Genomic DNA, 15,902 nt, shown 5'->3' on the forward strand with positions numbered 1-15,902 from the left:
TGTCAGGTTGGTTATCCATTACTATCTTGTCTGTCTGTATCTGGAAGTTCCATAAGATCTTAGCACAATCATTTTCTACCACCTTTGGAACTTCCAGCCTGTACTCGGCACAGATATTTCTGTAAACTGCCATCCACTTGGCTATGATGTGCCATGTACTCCCTGCTGATCTCGTGTTTAGCGCCTGTTTTTGTGCTGCCAAGATTAGTGCCTCTATGCTGTCTGTTAATCCAGCCTTTTCCAGTCATTGGTAGAATTTCTCCATATCCGCTACTTCCACTATCTGCTGGTGGTACATACCATGCAGTGGTTTTTCCTCCCATGATGGACCCTGCTCCTCCTCATTTGCATCCTCCTCAGGTTTCTGCTGTCTGAGGTACTCTCTAAGCACTTTGTCACTTGGGGGCATTATACTGGTGTATTCCTAGATTTTGGTTGTTTCTTCCTGGATAGTTGCTCTGATGCTCACTAGTCCTTGGCCCTCAGAGTGCTGGATTTGGGATGAAACCCTGCATGCATTGTTAGAAGTTTCCTTGTCTTGATATCTGCTTGTTATGCCAGCGGGGTACCTGATGACTGAGATCTTGTTTTTCCTATTCAGCTGAGTTCGCAGGACTTTGCATGACTTTGCATGACTTTGCAGGACTTTGCAGGACTTTGCAGGACTCTTTGTAGGTATTTGTAGCTGCTTTCCTTGTGGCTTCTTCATGATTCCCATTTGCCTGTGGGATTCCAAGGTAGTGAATTAGTGAGTCACTAATTCACTTATAGCATAGAGTTTCATGTCAGCCATCTACAGTAGGTGGCTGATGGTTGATGCATTTTGTAGCCAGTATCTGTAGCCACTCTTTTTGATGATCACACTCTGGGGGTTCAGCAGAACAGCAGCAGGGACAGGGCTTCTCCTTGGTAAATCCTGCACTTGATGGTGACGCATGCTATTGGCTTGAAGTTGGCCCTGTGGTTGTCCTCCACAGCTCTACCGAGTTCTTGATGAAGGCTCCTAGAATCCTGTCGATGTTATACAGCCTCAAGTATTCTGGGCCCCGCCATGTTGGACCTCCTTTCTGGGGGACTGTCCGGTCTTCAGTTAACCATTCAGGGTGGGTTCCATCCATAAGCAGCTGGTTCATTTGTGCTGCTAGGTGCTCATGGAGAGCAGTCAGCTTCTTCAGCCAGTAGGCATGGGCCTGGAGCTGTCATGTTCTTCATGCTTGAGACCCTTTCTTGGATGTTAGCTAGAGCTGCCAGAGTTGTTAATCTTTCACAACGTCCAGTAGCCTTTCAGGTACTTCAGTTTATCTTGGTAGTCTGCTACAGCTCAGGGTTCAGGGTGTGTCCCATCTGACCCGCAGCATATATATATATATATATATATATATATATATATATATATATATATATATATATATATATATATATATATATATATACTGATAGCAGTAGTGCTTCTGAAAGTGCTTCTGAATTAGCAGTAGGAGTGGCTCCTCCTAGCATACAGAGAGAGTAGGAGTGAATCCTCCTCCTACTAATTCAGAAGCACTTTCTTGCACAGCTGATGAAGAACCATTGTCCGAAATGTTCTGTCTCTCTGGAAATTCTGTTTACTTCACTACAATCTCTCTTTTGAAGCTCTCTCTATGTGGTTAGGGACACATATTGAACTTTGCCTGTAATTGGTTAACTGTGGCTACCCAAGTTTGAATTTCATTTTGGTATCTAACATTCTATGTAATAAAGTAAGAGTACCAATCAATGGTCAGACACAAAAGTTTGAGTCTCCTTATGATTAAAAAAGGCCAAAAACAATGGTCTGTGTTCCATATTTATTTTATTGTTCCATTGCTCCATTTGGTTATATATTATTATTTTCATTCTCAGGATATTTTACCCAAATCTCCACCTTAGCTGATGTTCAGGAAAATGTGATGGAGTACCTGCATGTGCTCAGCAGACCCAAGGTGATTGATCAGGAACATGATGTAGTTTGGACTGAAGCCTACATCGATAACACAGTGAGTAACACCACATTACTGGACTTAATATTGACAACATTAACACATGCAGCCGAAGGGACACACATGCATACAAACCTGCAGGACAGAGCTGGCAAAGCAAAACCAGCCTTGACAGAAACATTGTAAACATTGTAAAATAAACTATTTTCATTGAGTGCCACATATTTTTGTAGTGCTGAGAGCTTCATAAACCAAACCATCAGAGTCTTACTAAAAAAATGTTGCTGAAATGGCTTTCTGACATGCACCAGTCAAAAGTATATACATCAGCATATATAGATGCTTCTGTGCACCATCTTCCTGTTGAAGTGATTTTCCATTTGTGCAATGATAGGGTGTTTGCAGCTGGTGAGTTCAAATCACTGAAAGGTTGTCATACAGGTAGAATTAAGATTCTGCCTTAATGGAGTATTCCAGTGCTAAACATAAAAATATATTCAGCATTTATATCAAATGTTTGTTTTTTTTTATATATAAACCAAATACTTTTTGTTTTTTGGTTACAAATGTTGCTAAAAATGACCTCCCTTAGACATCAACAGGGCAAAACTCGAGTGCGTACATATTTTTTTATAGAGCCCTGTTACTGCAGTGGGCCCAGGCCCAACCCTGCCTGTCACCCTTTGGATTTCAAATATGAACTTTCTATGAGCAACATCTGATTTATGTAGAATGAGTGAGAAATGGGAATTTTGCCCAACCACTTTCAGACACTTTCATGCTACTGCCTTTCCTCTCAAGCAGTTATTTTTCTTTGGAACCTCTGCACTGTACAATGTAGTGTAATTCTCTAAAAATATTTTAATGTATCAAGTAAGTAGAGAGTTGAATCAGATGCATAAAAGCATAAATGTATTAAAGCATAAAAGTCACATGGATTAGGATTTAGAGGCTCTGCCATAGATTAACTGTAAATGCTTACTGTAGCCAGTCCACTCAGAGTCCTATATCAGATGTGTTCTGTCTACATGCACGTATGCATTACTAATTTGTTTTATTCCCTATCATTTATTGGAGTGTGCACTATGGAGTTACAAACCGAGCTTTGCGGTAGATTAAAAAATTGAGGCTGTAAATGCGTGAGGGGAGTGAACAGTGAAGTTTGTGCCATGGGTTAAAATCAAGAGAACATTATTTATGTTCTTAGTAGATTTATGTTCGTGGTTTAAAAACTAGGAGTGGTATAACATGTTGTCAGTTACATGGTTCATAGTGCCACAATACAGAATTGCTTCTACAGCCACTCAAAAATAGCACATCATTAAAACATTTTTCATTGGATACACATAATTTTAAAATAGTTTTTCTTGCCAAAATGGTCTGAGAATACCCCACTACCATCCAATAAAAATGTTGAATGTTACTACAGCTCACATCTAAATACAAAAACAATGCAAAAAAAACAACACCAACTGTTATCATCCATCATCTGTAGGTAATGCACCCATACGCATACACACATGCTCACACACACACACACACACACACACACACACACACACACACTTTTGCACTGTCCAAATTTTAGCAGTGCTCTTTCACAGTAATGATTGGACCTTTTCATTTTTCTTGCAAGCGATGTGTGAAGTGTGTTGTAATTGTTCTTTGCTGTGTCCAAGCGTATAAAAGGAGATGCTGGCTGGGAGAGACACAGACACTGTCAACTGGTGTTTGCCTCCCACCTGCCTACTCTTCTTGCCTCCTGAAATACTTTCCCTCCTTTAATACCCTCTAGCAGCAAACAGACGAGAGCCTGATAACTTCAGTTGTTTAGTATAATGTACATGCTTTGTTCTTATTGTCTGTGATTTGAGGAAAGAATTCACAGCTCAACTGGAAATTTGTTAAGAGCACAAACACATTTAGCTGACACTATCCAAAGTGACTTACAACTTGAGCAACTGAGGGTTAAGGGCCCTGCTCAGGGACCCAACACTGGCTACTTGGCAGTGATGGGGCTTGAACCAGCTGCCTTCTGATTACAACTCAAGCACCTTAACCACTGAGCTGCCACTGCCCACACACACATACGTCATGTCAGTGTCCATGAAGATTTCAAGTTCCTGTTTTTTCAAAGTGGTGGTTTATAGTTTCATTAAATTCTTGTTAGTGCCAGTTGATCTGTTTTCCTTTGGACTTGATCACACTGTTAGCCAGTGTTTTGTGTTCGTGTTTTTTTTTTTTTTTTCCCATATAGTGCAAGTTGCAGTGACTTGAGATGAGACCCTTATAACTTGCATGGAAAACCTGATGGAACACAAATAGAAAAGAAGAAACTGTTTTTTTGTTTTGTTGAATACATTTTACCATTACAATAATATGCAAAAACAGATTTCACTGTACATGAGTTTTAGTGTGAAGAGATTTAGAGAGATTTGCACAAGTGATATATACTCATACATATTACTGTATGACAATGACAGTGATTAACAACTGCATCACCTGCACAGAAAGTCATTTATACAATCATTTCAATAAGGACTATGTTAAATGTTCTTTAACATCAGGTAAGGGCTTGCCAACATTTGTTTAAAAACTGACTGAGAAATACCATGCATAATTTACTGACTATTTGCTTCACATGTATACCTTCAAGCCATACACTTAAATTGACTTCCTTGATGTTTTGTCTCTGTGTTTTGTTCCAATCCTTTGTATAGCTTCCTCAGGCTCAAAAGGTAACAGTATAATCCAGACCATTCCTATGTTGTGAGTGTAATCTTATTGAATATATTGACGTGTGCACACTCGCAGCACAGACTTGGGCTACATCCTAGCTGTAAATGTGTGCTTTGAGAGAACATGTGCAATGGCTCTCATGTATGCATTCTCATGTATGCATTCATGGCTGATTATTGCTTTGTGTGTTCAGTTGTTTAATATCTTGGCCATCCACATTTGTGGCTTTTGCAACTCTGGATGTCTTCATGGCTGGTTACTGTGTGTGTAAGTTTTGCAGAATATGCATGTCTACATTTGCTTGCTGTATTCCGGTTGACCCCACTTGCACCTAATTTCTCTTTGCATTTAAAAGAGCATCACTGTCATCCATTATGTGACAGAAGATTGTATGTATATTTGGTCTGTATTTATCCTGGCCTCTTTTAAGTGGCATAGTGCTGAGAGGCATACTATCTGTGTGTGTGTGTGTGTGTGTGTGTGTGTGTGTGCATGTGTGTGTGTGTTTGGAATCGGGGGGGGGGGGTAGGTGGTGTGTGTGTATGAGAGAGAAAGTAAGAAATTATAGTAATTGTAAATGTTTATTTGTTTTTTGAAACAGAATACCAATAATAAAATTCCAATGTTTGGTTGATACAGATAACTGCATATTAAGTCTGCATTACCCCATCATGAATTTCCTGCACTCAGTTGAACTGACGAAGCCACTTGGAAGAGTGGCGAAACATATTTGTACTAGACATGCCATTAATGCAACTGAAGTCCCCAGGGAATCTAAATTTGAGGTTAATCTTGCTCTTTTGTACCCACAATGTAAACAGATTGTCTTATGAATACCCTTCCAAAGTCAAGTAAATGACCAATTTATTTAGCCACAATTTCTTCCATGTGGCTTAGAACTTTCTCCTGCTTTCACAACTTTGTAAAATCTTAGCAACCTAGAGAAAGCTATTTACCTAGCAAAAGCAAATTTAGCAAGCTCTGTCTATCTATGTGTTTATCTTATGACTTATTGAAAAATATAGGTGGGAATATTTCCTTAACCAAATATACAATACAATTCACATCTTTTGAATGATTCTTGTAGGTGTGTGCACATTGCTGTGCTGTCACACTGAAACATTTGTGAACTTCACCCTGAGTTTCTCAATAGCTTTGGACCCACTGTGTTCTTCTTGGTAGAATTCATTTGGGCCCAACAGCATATTCCTCACATACTTTTATTTAACACACTAATAAAATTCAGAGGACCGAGGCAGTGTCCCCAGTATCGAATTCAAACTCACAGTGTTGTAAGTCTAGTTAGACACAAATTAGCACTGTAAGAGTTAAATTAACATTACAGATGTTAATTCATCACTGAGGATTAGGAAGCAGTGATTCCGCCACTCCTCCATGCAATGTACCAATTCTGTGGTACATTCAGAATCAGCCGCTATCTGACTCAAGGGCAGGTATCTGCAGCAAGTGTCTGACTCATTGTATGTCGCAGTCATACACTATCTGCTCCGATGCTGCCAACCCTGCACTATCTGATGTTGTGAGAGTTGTGAAGAGTTCGACCCAGGTTGTGATTAATAACCAGCGTATTCATGGCTCTCCTTGAATGGAGGCTGCTAGTGTGGAACGTCCTCTAAGCTCTCGCCGACCACGTCTCACCACTCCATCCATCATCCTGTTGCTCATTTAGCTTTGTTTTCCACCAGCCAGGATGAACTGACTTTGTGTAGTTTATCTATCTATCTATCTATCTATCTATCTATCTATCTATCTATCTATCTATCTATCTATCTATCTATCTATCTATCTATCTATCTATCTATCTATCTATCTATCTATCTATCTATCTATCTATCTATCTATACACACACATGTATGTATGTTTGTGGCAAGGGATCAAGTTTGCATTACAAATGATGCTAAACTGCATTATACCACTAAGACGTTTCCATCACAAAGCTGTTCCTTTGAAGTCAGCATCAGAGCAAGAAGAGGAATGGGAAGGAAAGCCATGGAAAAGGCAATCAATCTCTTGGAATGAGCTATAGAGTTCAGAGGCTGAGACTGGAGTGAAGGTGCAGCAGTCAAAAATATCCAGAGTTCTGCACACAATTGGCCAGTAATGGAGGTTGCACAGGAAGAAGTTATTATTGAAGAAAAACAGAGCAAATCATGGCTGGAGAAAGCATCAGAATGACCCAACTAAAAAGTCAGTTTTGTGGTCAGATGAGACAACAGTGGAGATTTGTGGCCAAAATTCAAAATGCTATGCGTGGCGCAAACCTAACACTGCCTGTTCCTGAACACCATTAACAAACACCATTCCAACAGTGAAATATGGTGGGTGCTTCTCCTCAGCAGGGACTGCACACCTAATTAGAACTGAAGGAGAGATCAAAGGTGAAAAATATTGCAAGATATTGGGCATGGTGGCTATCTCGGTGAAGTTTCCATGTTCTGTGTGGGTTTCCTCTGGGTCCCTCGGCCCAGGTTAGGATATTCTAAATTGTACTGTATGAACGCATGCATGTTTGTCCAGTGATGGATGGTACTCTGTCTTGGTCTTAACCTCCTCCCTGTTGCAGTTCCCCAGTCCCCCCAGTGCTCTTTGCACAAATTGGCTGCCATTGGTATGTTTGTAAAAGCTGTTATCTGTCTGTAAAGCATCCTTGCTCCTGAGAAAGGAGCTATACAAATGTTAATAAAGACATCCTACTTCAGTCTGCTAAAAACTAAACCTTGCATGTAATTTCACCTTTAAACTTGTAAGAACTTTCACCTGGACAGTGATCCCAAGTACAAGGCCGAAGTAACAAACTGAACAAAAAAAAGTGGATTAACTTCACTGCTAAATCAAAGTCCAAATCTTAATCCTGGCAAGAACCTGTGGCAGTATGTGAAGATTCCACAAGTGTCATCTATCTTCTGACATGAACAACCTTGAACAAATAAGTTGAAAATCACTCCATAAAATGTGCAAAGTGGGTAGAAGCTCATACCAACAGACTTAATTGTGGTTCTCCCAGGGGGTTGTTCTCCTAAGGGGTTGCATAATTACACCAGCAGGGTTTTTCAGTTTAGTTTTTTTTTTTTTTTTTTTTTTTTTTTTTTAATCTGCTGACAAATAATGAAATTTGGTCATATTGGTTTGTAACAAAAATACTGCCAGGAGCAACCTGTGTATCATTTGTAATCCAGATGAATCTCAAAAAGTTTAAGAAATTTTAATACTGTTGCAATGCACTCTCTGTACCCCTCTTCTTTCATATGCATATTACTGATATATGAAGTTTATACGTTTATCTTGGAGGATGACCGCCTTAGCCTTACCCTCTTGTATCAGCCATTATTAATCTGGTGCACCATGGGACCTAAGATCACTGGCAGTCCATTTTTCACAGAGACCCACTTTCCATGGTGGCAGCTGATGGACCGAAGATAAAAGCTCCCAGCCTCCTCATGCCTAGTCTCTCTGCAATAACTGTACAGTCGTGGCCAAAAGTTGAGACTGACACAAATTTTGGTTTTCACAAAGTTTATTGCCTCAGTTTTTTTTTTTTTTTAAGATCCTTTTCTTGGGTGTTTATATGGTATAGTGAAGTACAATTTTAAGCATTTCTTAGTTTTTTTGTATTAACAAATACATCCATCTTAAGCAAAGACTTAATATTTACAGTGCTGACCTTTTTTTTTTTTTTTTTGTAAAGATTTCTGCAAATCACCTTGGCATACTGGATATCAGCTTCTGGGCAAAATCTTGACTGATGGCGACCCATTTTTGCCTAATCAGTGATTAGGCCAACCCACTACTTTGGATGAGAAGCATCCCCACACATGAATGGTCTCAGAATCCCTCACTGTTGGTATAACACAGGAATCATGGTACCGCTCACCTTTTCTTCTCTGGGCAATCATCTGTCCCAAAAGGTCTAAAGGGGGTTTCATCAGAAAAAATATCTTTACCCCAGTCCTCTGCAGTCCAATCCCTATACTTCCTGCAAAATGTCAGTCTGTCCAAGTTTTTCTTGGAGAGAAGTGGCTTCTTTGCTGCCCTTCTTGACACCAAGCCGTCCTCCAAAAGCCTCTGCCTCACTGTGCATGCAGATGCACTCACACCTGCCATTCCTGAGCAAGCTCTGCAATGGTGGTGACCAGATCCTGTAGCTGCATCATCTTTAGGAGATGCTCCTGGCACTTGCTTGACTTTCTGGGGCACCCTGGAACCTTATTCACTGCAATCAAACCTCTCTCCTTCAAGTTCTTGATGATTCAATAAATGGTTGATTTAGGTGCTATCTTACAAGCAGCAATGTCCTTGCATGTGAAGCCATGTTTGATGCAATGTAATGCAATGATGACTGCACATGTTTCCTTGGAGGTAACCATGGTTAACAGAAGAACTTCAAGCACCAACATCCTTTTAAAGCAACCAGTCTGCTAATCAGCATGACAGAGTGATATCAGCAGCCTTTTCCTCATTAACCCTTTCTCAAAAGCTAATGAGAAGATCACTGAAATTATGTGAGTAGGGCATTTTGTGGCAGGGCTGAAATACATTGGCTAGAACGCTGTAATTTTTGTGATTAAGTAAATTTTCCTGGCAGGGAATGACTGCAATTAATTGCAAATCATCTGATCCCTCTTCACAATCTAGAGTTAATGCAAACTGCCACCATAAAAACTGAAGCAGCAAAGTTTGTGAGAACCAAAATTTGTGCTATTCTCAAAACCTTTGGCCATGACTGCACATGTATGTGACAGAACTCAGCTCTGATATCCTCATTGACCCTGTAACTGTAAGTTCGACTCATTTAATCTCTCACCCCTGAAACAAAATACTTGAGAGACAATGAGATTGTACTTGGCTTTTCAAGATTTAAGGTGTATGCGCCTTTGTGCTTGGTCTGACCCTGATGTTCAGTCCCACCACATTCAGCAACTATTGCAACAGGTTATTCAGAATCCTGCTCCTTTTAAACACCCAACATGGTTCATCAGACAGTTCATCTTTGGCTTGCAAGCCCACAATCTGATGGTATGATTGTTTCTGTTTGAAACATTAGCTGTATTAGTCCCCTACACTAGTAGTCTGCAGTTTGAAGTTAAACAAACCCTTTGATTGCACCTTGAGTCATTTGGACTGGTGGACTGTGTCTTTATGTGAGCCTGCATGTGTATATGTGCACACTTTTTAACATACATTCACGTGACCCGTCCGTTACACGCAGAGAGGATCAGTCTTTTTTTCCCACTAGAGTTTATGGAAAAGCCTGCCTGCATCAGTAATCAGACACTAACTGCACAGGCTCTCTAGCAGCTGTGCCACATTCACACCTGAGATGCTGCCAGTAGCTTTATTGATTCTATTTTACAAGGCCAAGGCAGATTTTAGCATCCCATATTCCCTAATTCTATCCTGAAGAGATCACAGCCCTCTTAGGTCCATATGTTGCTGTAAGTAGGGTGAGTTTTACTTATGTGCCTTGTGTGTGTGTTCCTCAATTCTCTTTCTTTGAAAGTCAGGTGCACTTAGCCATTTAAGGCTTTATTTGTAGAGCTATTCTGGCACTGTCATATAATAATCTTCTTTAAAAAGGCTGATGATCTATAATTCCATAAGCAATGATGATAGCTCAATTAAAAAATAGTGCACTAGTTTTATTTATTTATTTATTCATTTTCTCATTGTTAGTTCACTCTCCATTATTTTTTATTGATCTGAGCCACAGCTTGCTTCTGTTAAATTCTGTTGTTGTAAGGCTGTTTCACAATAGGTCACTGTAGATGAAGGCTCAAGAAGGAAAAAAACCAAACAACCAAAACATTTTACATTTGGTGCCCCATCTGAGATGGACTAAATAATTTTTCCATACAAAGATAATTTGGTCATTTGCTATGCTCTGTGTACATGTGACTCGTTTGCTATGCTCTGTGTACACACACACTATTCTCATGCAATATATCTTGATTATAGTGAATCAAAAGTTTCTGTACTTTTTGTGTTTCGCTTACCTGCACGTCTACCGGCTTTCCTGTCTTTCACCCCCAGCCTTTTGTTGAACCTCTGTATTTACTGTTTTCTGTTTCCTGGACTTTCACCTAGATGGAAGACAAACAGAGCCCTGTGACCACTGTGGCAATGCCTGTCTTCAGCACAAAGAATGAGACTGTAAGTACAAGATCAACGATGTGGCGTAATTGGATCCTGACGTACCCTGTTTGCTGTGTTTGGATGCGGTGACTTAGTAGAAACAGTCTTGTTTACAAAGCTTTTTTATCAAAGTCCAGATTGTCCAGATAGATTTGTCTGTTGGCTCAGTGTATAATGTTGAATCAGTGGTAGTGAACTTGCCATCTTTGAGCCAGCTATTCTATTTGTTTGTTTAAAGAAATTTGTTAAAAAAAAATGCATTTGTTTGTAAAAAGTAGAGCTACATGTGCATTTATAGTGTATAGTAAAACAAATGTGGGCTCGTGTCAGACTTTTCCTAATAAGTAGGACTCTCCTCAGACATGTCTATCTGTTGGCCTTCAGGTATGAACCCTGTCGCTTGGCCATGTGTCGTGTGACTGGTCTGGTAACTACAGTGGTTTGTTTTGTTGCGTATTGTTTCTCTGATGCCTTTTTGTCATCCTTATCAGAAGAACAGGGGCATTCTACTTGGCGTAGTCGGCACGGATGTCCCAGTATCTGAGCTCTTGAAGACTTTACCCAAATACAAGGTACAAGGATTTAGTTAGAATGATGCAACTCAACTTAGTTCTGAGGAACCTGGAAGTTCTGTGAAACACTGAAACATTAAAATATTAATTAATTGTTTAAGCAGGATTTTCAAAAGTTTCAAAAAATTTTATCAGAGATTTAAATATTTTCAATATTTGTTGCATGTTAGGTAAATAAAAAATAATGCTTTAGTGGGTAATTAATAAAAACTACTAGCTTTATTGGAAAGTGTTCCTTTTGAATATATACAATTATTGATGTGACTGAAATTTCACCTGCAGGAACAAGCACAACATGTACTAAATGTGCTGAGGTGCGCGTGTGTTAGTTTTTTTCTTCTTTTCATTTTTGGCAGATTGAGGGTCCCCTGTATGCGCATCCACTGACTGTAATCTAACACGTGTAACGCTCTGTTAGCACTGACGGCTTTTTCTTTTTAAACCTCTCCCTCTTCCTTCCCTCATTGTTCCAGCCTTTCTCTCCTCAGGCAAAGAATGGCGAGAAAATTACAGCCTTGCCTTCTTTTTTTTCCCAGCAGTCCCCTTTTTGTGTAGCAGGAACAGAGAGGTTAATTTTTGGACATATCATTAAGAGAAAATTATCAGGTTTAGCTTTAAAATAATCCTTGAAAGGCATTTGAAAGCATATTATTTTGGGGAGGTTGTGCCTTTCACCTGCATGTCCGGGAAAAACTGTCGAGCGCATGTGTGCCTCGGCCTGGCTGGCCCTTGCTCTGTGTGGAGGCCTTTCCAGGCTCCCACTGACTCACAGCTGCATTAAATCATGATTCGGGGATGAGCATAAGGAGCAGGAAATTGTGCAAAGCAACCTTGATTGGGCTTTGATATTAAAAAGATAAAAGGGGGAATGAACTGAAAGAGAAGGCCCGGAAGCGTGTGGCTGATTATGCATTCTTACAATGTCTCTGATTATGTCCACTGTCTGGTGTGCGTGTGTGTATCCCTGAATTCACAGCTGGGCATCCATGGCTATGCATTTGCTATTACCAACAATGGCTATGTCTTGACCCATCCGGACCTGCGACCTTTGGTGATTATAAACACTTTTGCAACATTTGACAACTCTCAAGGTGTGTGTGTGTGTGCTGCACTTTGTGCTTTTTTTGCACTCTCTCCCTCTATGTTTGGTGAGCCCAATAATAATCATTTTAAATCTCCAGTGGCAAAATGAATATTCTTACCATTGCCCTCATTGTTGATTGGTTTCATACTTGAATGTGAGCATTAGACCAGCAATTTCCATAAACCGCTAGACCACCAACACGCAGGATTCTTGATGGCCTTTCTCTTCTCTCTTACATCAAAGAAATGGTCTGTCTTCACCCAGAGTTGTTAACAACAGAAACTGTGGTAATAATTAATGAGCATTAGCTCAGAGGTAGATGGAAAAACACATGCTCATCACAGTGTAGTCTTTTAAGCTATATTATATATATTAAACATATTCTGCACCATATTTATACCAAATGTTTCAAGCACAGTGGAGATTTTTTTCACTGTATCAGTGTAAATATTTGAATTTACATTATAGTTCTAGTGTATATACTGTATTGTATTATACAGATGTGGCAGGCAGAGATACCTGTTTGATGACAATTAAATTAGCAAGCTAAAGGGAAAAGTGGTTCAGATGCAAGATAAGGGTTTGTGGGGTAGCTGGCCTCAGTTGAACTTTATTAAAAAACATGGGTGGTAGTCACATATTACACACACACACACACACACACACACACACACACACACACACACACACACAAACACACACACACACACACACACACACACACACACACACACACACACACACACACACACACACAGAGTAAAAGTAGGCCAAACACTAATGTCTGCAAGAAAGATAAAAAATAAAGCAAGGTGAGAAAGAGGGAACCTTCTGAAGCGTTGTCCCCAGGTGGCTTCTAGATCCAGTCAGGTGTAAGTGCACTCATCCTCCATCTAGGGTACAGTTATTGACTAGCAGTGCTGGCCCACCAGGAATGCCTCCCAGAAGAACAGACGGAGAAAGAGATGGGTTAACGGAATGGTCTGGTGTCCACAGTGGAGCAAGTAAGACAATAAGGGTTAGGACATGATAGGACAGCTTGTGGAATCGGAGAAAGAAAGAAGAAAGGAGAGAAAAGGGAATGTTTACATTTACACACACACACACACACACAAACCACACAAACAAATCATGCTTAAAGTCACTTCTCCTATTCATCTGTGTATGTGAATTCAGCCTATTTAAATATTTCCAACTGACTTGCTGTAAAGATTGGAACTAAAATGGTTTCTGAGTTACCTCATAACTGAAAAGCGACCATTTAAAATTTTCAAATAAGATGGCGCGTAAAGTGTGAAAGCAGTGCAGTACGAAATACAATATTTCATTTTAAATAATCTTTAGAACTCATTAGTATTACAATTCATGTAATATGTTTCCTCTCAAGTGTCAATAATCATGGAAACAATGCATGCTTTATATATAAACTCAGTGTCAATTCATTTATTGTTCCCAAGGAAAAGGCAAATTTGTTGTGCAGCAAGCATTCTGAAAAAAACCCAAAAAACCCCAACAATGTACATAACGAAAATCTATAAACAAGTAGTCTTGTAAAATGTACTGAACCTGCAGAACCACTCGCATCCACTAGAAGGCACTTCTCAAACATGTACAACCGGCGCAGTTTCCTCCCTGACGGACAGAGAAACTGGCAGAGGTGCCCGACTCTTTGCTCTTCTGTGGGTTCTCTACCACCATTCTTGTCCAGAATTTCTTCTGTCTGTTCTGTGGAGTAGAAGCGATCCTTTCAGTTATTTAAAAAGGGTCCTGATTAGGAACGTAGGCTGTCAATTAGAACACATTCAGGATAACTAGACAAGAGTTGTTGGGTAGCTTTCCCCCTCCAGACGAGCAATTCAATAACTCATGAATTAGTGTCCAATTTGATGTGCTAGTAATATGTAAATGTTTGTGAATGATGAATCTGCGGATGAAAAAGGGACATAAATCTATTAAGAGCAGAAACACTGCAGAATGGCTTGAATGTTGTCACTTAATATATGTTATGTTAATATATGTTATTTCACATATCACATATTATTTGTGTATGTGAGAAGTGTGCAGTACATCCATATTTCCCCCCACGATCCATGGGAAAAATCATTCAAGCCGCTTTTTAACCGATGAAAGCTGTATAATTGCCATAGCAAAATTGCTATAGCCCCATACTCAAGAAAGAAAGGCCAGGTTGAACACTAATATATTTTTGTTAACCCAGTAAGACAATATAATGACATAAGTGGCCTGCCAAGGAAAAGTCTCGAAAATGTTTCCCAGAAATATATTCACAAACAAGGGACTCGTTTGTGAGTACTTTTTTTTTTTTTTGTGAGCATAAGCACAAAAAAAGGTCTTATTTACTCGACTAACTTAGCTCATGATAGGTAATTTACCTGTAAACAGCCATTAGAGCTGTTTGTGGCTAATGTTACTAGATCATACACTCGTGGGGACGGGACCCAATCCACAAAAGATGCAAACCCTGAACAGCAAATTATTTTTACAATGAATTAACTTATAGCTTGGAATTCTCAGTTTGTTAAATATGCTAACGAGAGTTATCTCATCAGCTATTTAGCTAATCACTTATGTATTGGCACTAAAGCCAGTATAGCCAGTTCTTATATTGTTTGGTTTTATATTTTACATACACACAAAACACATCTTATTGATATGAATGTTAGAGCTAAAATGAATGACTATGAGATTTGTCATGCGTATGAGTTTAAATGAATGTGTGCTAACATTTTGTGTGTGGTTCAAGAAAGGAGAGCATTTTGTGTGTAAGTAAGAGCATCGTGTGTGAGTGTCAGGTTGAATGTGAGAGAATGCTTTCAGCACAAGAGTTTGATTAATAGTCTACATGTTAGTTCAATTTACATTCAGGGTGCTTGCAACATAGCAACCCAGTAAATAGCTTGAAGCTAATTGAATTAATTCAGTTTAATGTAGAAGCATTTGCATATGCTCATATGGTTTTCATTTTGAAAAAACCTGACAGTGAGGCTGTAGCCTGACATCAGTGAGGGCCCCATTTTTAATTGCAGGTATTGAATAATAAAGGTTATTGCAAAAAAAATGTTTGTTTTTATATATGTGACTCTGTGTGTGTGTGTGTGTGTGTGTGTGTGTGTGTGTGTGTGTGTGTTTCAGTATGAAGAAGGAAAAAAGAGAAAGAAGCCCAACTATAGCAGTGTGGATCTGTCTGAGGTTGAATGGGAGGACAAGGAGGATGTGGTTAGATTTTTTTTTGAGACTAAACCACTGTAATGTAATAATAAGACATGCTTTAATGAATATCTAAATTCTTTAATCACTATCTATTTTTTTATTGCTATCTGAATTATTTATTCAAAAGACAAAGTTTGCACAATATGTTATTTGTATAGTGTTATATA

The 15,902-nt window shown here is 39.3% G+C and overlaps 1 protein-coding gene across 2 annotated transcripts in view; it reads left to right on the forward strand.

Annotated features, from left to right (window-relative positions):
- Window positions 1-15,902, forward strand: part of cacna2d3a (calcium channel, voltage-dependent, alpha 2/delta subunit 3a) — a 174,304-nt gene that overhangs the window by 108,620 nt on the left and 49,782 nt on the right. The window contains exons 13-18 of one of the 2 annotated variants that reach the window (XM_035536210.1): window positions 1,882-2,015; window positions 4,679-4,696; window positions 10,801-10,866; window positions 11,340-11,420; window positions 12,397-12,471; window positions 15,658-15,741. In XM_035536210.1, coding sequence (XP_035392103.1) covers window positions 1,882-2,015; window positions 4,679-4,696; window positions 10,801-10,866; window positions 11,340-11,420; window positions 12,397-12,471; window positions 15,658-15,741 — 458 coding nt within the window. The remainder of the gene's footprint in view (window positions 1-1,881; window positions 2,016-4,678; window positions 4,697-10,800; window positions 10,867-11,339; window positions 11,421-12,396; window positions 12,472-15,657; window positions 15,742-15,902) is intronic. The other variant, XM_035536211.1, reaches the window with a different exon arrangement.

This window comes from Electrophorus electricus, chromosome 18 (assembly GCF_013358815.1).
Source record: "Electrophorus electricus isolate fEleEle1 chromosome 18, fEleEle1.pri, whole genome shotgun sequence".
Classification (NCBI taxonomy): domain Eukaryota; kingdom Metazoa; phylum Chordata; class Actinopteri; order Gymnotiformes; family Gymnotidae; genus Electrophorus; species Electrophorus electricus.